This window comes from Salvelinus sp. IW2-2015, linkage group LG17 (genome assembly GCF_002910315.2).
Source record: "Salvelinus sp. IW2-2015 linkage group LG17, ASM291031v2, whole genome shotgun sequence".
In the NCBI taxonomy this organism is placed as follows: domain Eukaryota; kingdom Metazoa; phylum Chordata; class Actinopteri; order Salmoniformes; family Salmonidae; genus Salvelinus; species Salvelinus sp. IW2-2015.
Genome location: NC_036857.1, coordinates 4,202,650 through 4,205,302, shown reverse-complemented (window position 1 = coordinate 4,205,302; position 2,653 = coordinate 4,202,650). Strand labels below are relative to the sequence as shown.

Here is a 2,653-nt window from a genome sequence, read left to right as displayed (position 1 = left end):
TTAAGAACAAATTCTTATTTACAATGACGGCCTAGGAACAGTGGGTTAACTGCCTTGTTCAGGGGCAGAACGACAGAYTTTTGCCTTGTCARCTCTGGGATTTGATGTAGCATTTCGGTTGCTAGTCCAACGCTCTAACCACTTGGCTACCGTTCTACCAACAATCCCTCGCAATGCTCATTCATCACCCTCTTTCCAACTGATGATGATGAAGATGGGGAGACTCACTTGCTGCAGTTGATAATGATGTCTTCAGGGCGGATGCGGCGTTTCAGCATGCCCATCTTTGGGTGGTCCCCACGCCCCCTGAACAGACCGGGAGGCTCGATRCGGAAGTTTCCAATTCGCTCCTTATGGTTGTCCATCACACAGAAACCATACTCCTGGAGGATACGCTCATTCTCCTCTTTGATTTTCTGGAAAACGTTGGAATAACATTGGAGAACGTTGGAGGGTGTGCGAGTTGTAGACGTGTGTACTGTATGTGTACTGTATGTGTGTGTCTGTGTGTGTGCGCGCGTGTGCACATGTTGGTTCAGGGCCTCACCAGTTTCTCATCTTTGGACATCTGTTTCCGGGCCTCTGATTGGGCCTTGAAGTACTCGCTTATCTCCGTGAAGTTACACTTGTTTATATCTGTGATCTTTGACTTCTCCTCCGATGTCATTTCCTGGGGTTAAAGGACAGAATAAAGTTTTATTTATACAGAGGATCAACTGAGACTAAGGTCTCATTTGCAGTAGAGCCCTGTTTTCAATACAAAGAAAAAACATGGACATTATGAAAAACAATCACAATTAACATTTAAAAGATCAGAAATCWATTTTTTTAATGGCCCAAGAGGCACTAGAACATCCATTCTAACAGTTTTTTGTAAATTGTTCCACATGTAAGGTGTAGCATATCTGAAGTGTAATGTAATTCATTGACATCGTTTTAGAATGAGTAAYTCTATAAGAGATCAAAGATGTCAGATAAATTGGAAATATTTGCATTAACGCTTTATAGATAATTAACATAAAATGCTGCTCTCTTCTGGAGGTTAAAGAGGCCCAACCTACTTCTAGATATCAGGAACAGTGGTGAGTTTTAAAACCAGAGCCAGTAATGAACCTCAGGGCACAATGATATACAGCATCCAAGTGTSAACGCTGCAGCATGCAKGTAAATAACACCCCCATAATCCAATACACACATAAAGGTAAAGGTTGCCTGCCCTTTCCCATCTGGACAAAAGGAACACTTATGTGAGAATGCTATTCATTGACTACAGCTCAGCGTTCAACACCATAGTGCCCACAAAGCTCATCACTAAGCTAAGGATCCTGGGACTAAACACCTCCCTCTGCAACTGGATCCTGGACTTCCTGACGGGCCGCCCCCAGGTGGTGAGGGTAGGTAGCAACACATCTGCCACGCTGATCCTCAACACTGGAGCTCCCCAGGGGTGTGTGCTCAGTCCCCTCCTGATCTCCCTGTTCACCCACGACTGCATGGCCAGGCACGACTCCAACACCATCATTAAGTTTGCAGACGACACAACAGTGGTTTCAGCGCGCTGTTCTAGGCCCTCTCCTATTCTCGCTATACACCAAGTCACTTGGCTCTTCATATCCTCACATGGCCTCTCCTATCATTGCTATGCAGACGACACACAATTAATCTTCTCCTTTCCCCCTCTGATAACCAGGTGGCGAATCGCATCTCTGCATGTCTGGCAGACATATCAGTGTGGATGACGGATCACCACCTCAGCTGAACTCGGCAAGACGGAGCTGCTCTTCCTCCCGGGAAGGACTGCCCGTTCCATGATCTCGCCATCACGGTTGACACAACTCCATTGTGTCCTCCTCCCAGGAGCGCAAAGAACCTTGGCGTGATCCTGGACAACACCCTGTCGTTCTCAACTCACATCAAGGCGGTGACCCGTTCCTGTAGGTTCATGCTCTACAACATTCGCAGAGTACGACCCTGCCTCACACAGGAAGCGGCGCAGGTCCTAATCCAGGCACTTGTCATCTCCCGTCTGGATTATTGCAACTCGCTGTTGGCTGGGCTCCCTGCCTGTGCCATTAAACCCCTACAACTCATCCAGAACGCCGCAGCCCGTCTGGTGTTCAACCTTCCCAAGTTCTCTCACGTCACCCCGCTCCTCCGCTCTCTCCACTGGCTTCCAGTTGAAGCTCGCATCCGCTACAAGACCATGGTGCTTGCCTACGAGCTGTGAGGGGAACGGCACCTCCGTACCTTCAGGCTCTGATCAGGCCCTACACCCAAACAAGGCACTGCGTTCATCCACCTCTGGCCTGCTCGCCTCCCTACTCTGAGAAGTACAGTTCCCGCTCAGCCCAGTCAAAACTGTTCGCTGCTCTGGCACCCCAATGGTGGAACAAACTCCTCACGACGCCAGGTCAGCGGAGTCAATCACCACCTTCCGGAGACACCTGAAACCCCACCTCTTTAAGAATACCTAGGATAAAGTAACTCTCCTAACCCCACCCCTCCCCTTAAAGAGTTAGATGCACTATTGTAAAGTGGTTGTTCCACTGGATTTCATAAGGTGAATGCACCAATTTGTAAGTCGCTCTGGATAAGAGCGTCTGCTAAATGACTTAAATGTACTGTTATTTTCACTGTCTTCTTTACTGTTGTC

The 2,653-nt window shown here is 48.1% G+C and overlaps 1 protein-coding gene across 1 annotated transcript in view; it reads right to left on the bottom strand.

Annotated features, from left to right (window-relative positions):
• Nucleotides 1–201: 201 nt before the first annotated feature.
• Nucleotides 202–2,653, bottom strand: part of top1b (DNA topoisomerase Ib) — a 20,668-nt gene continuing 18,216 nt past the window's right edge. The window contains exons 11-12 of the mRNA XM_024006291.2: nucleotides 548–670; nucleotides 202–416 (exon numbers count right to left, since the gene is read on the bottom strand). Coding sequence (XP_023862059.1) covers nucleotides 225–416; nucleotides 548–670 — 315 coding nt within the window. The 3' untranslated portion in view covers nucleotides 202–224. The remainder of the gene's footprint in view (nucleotides 417–547; nucleotides 671–2,653) is intronic.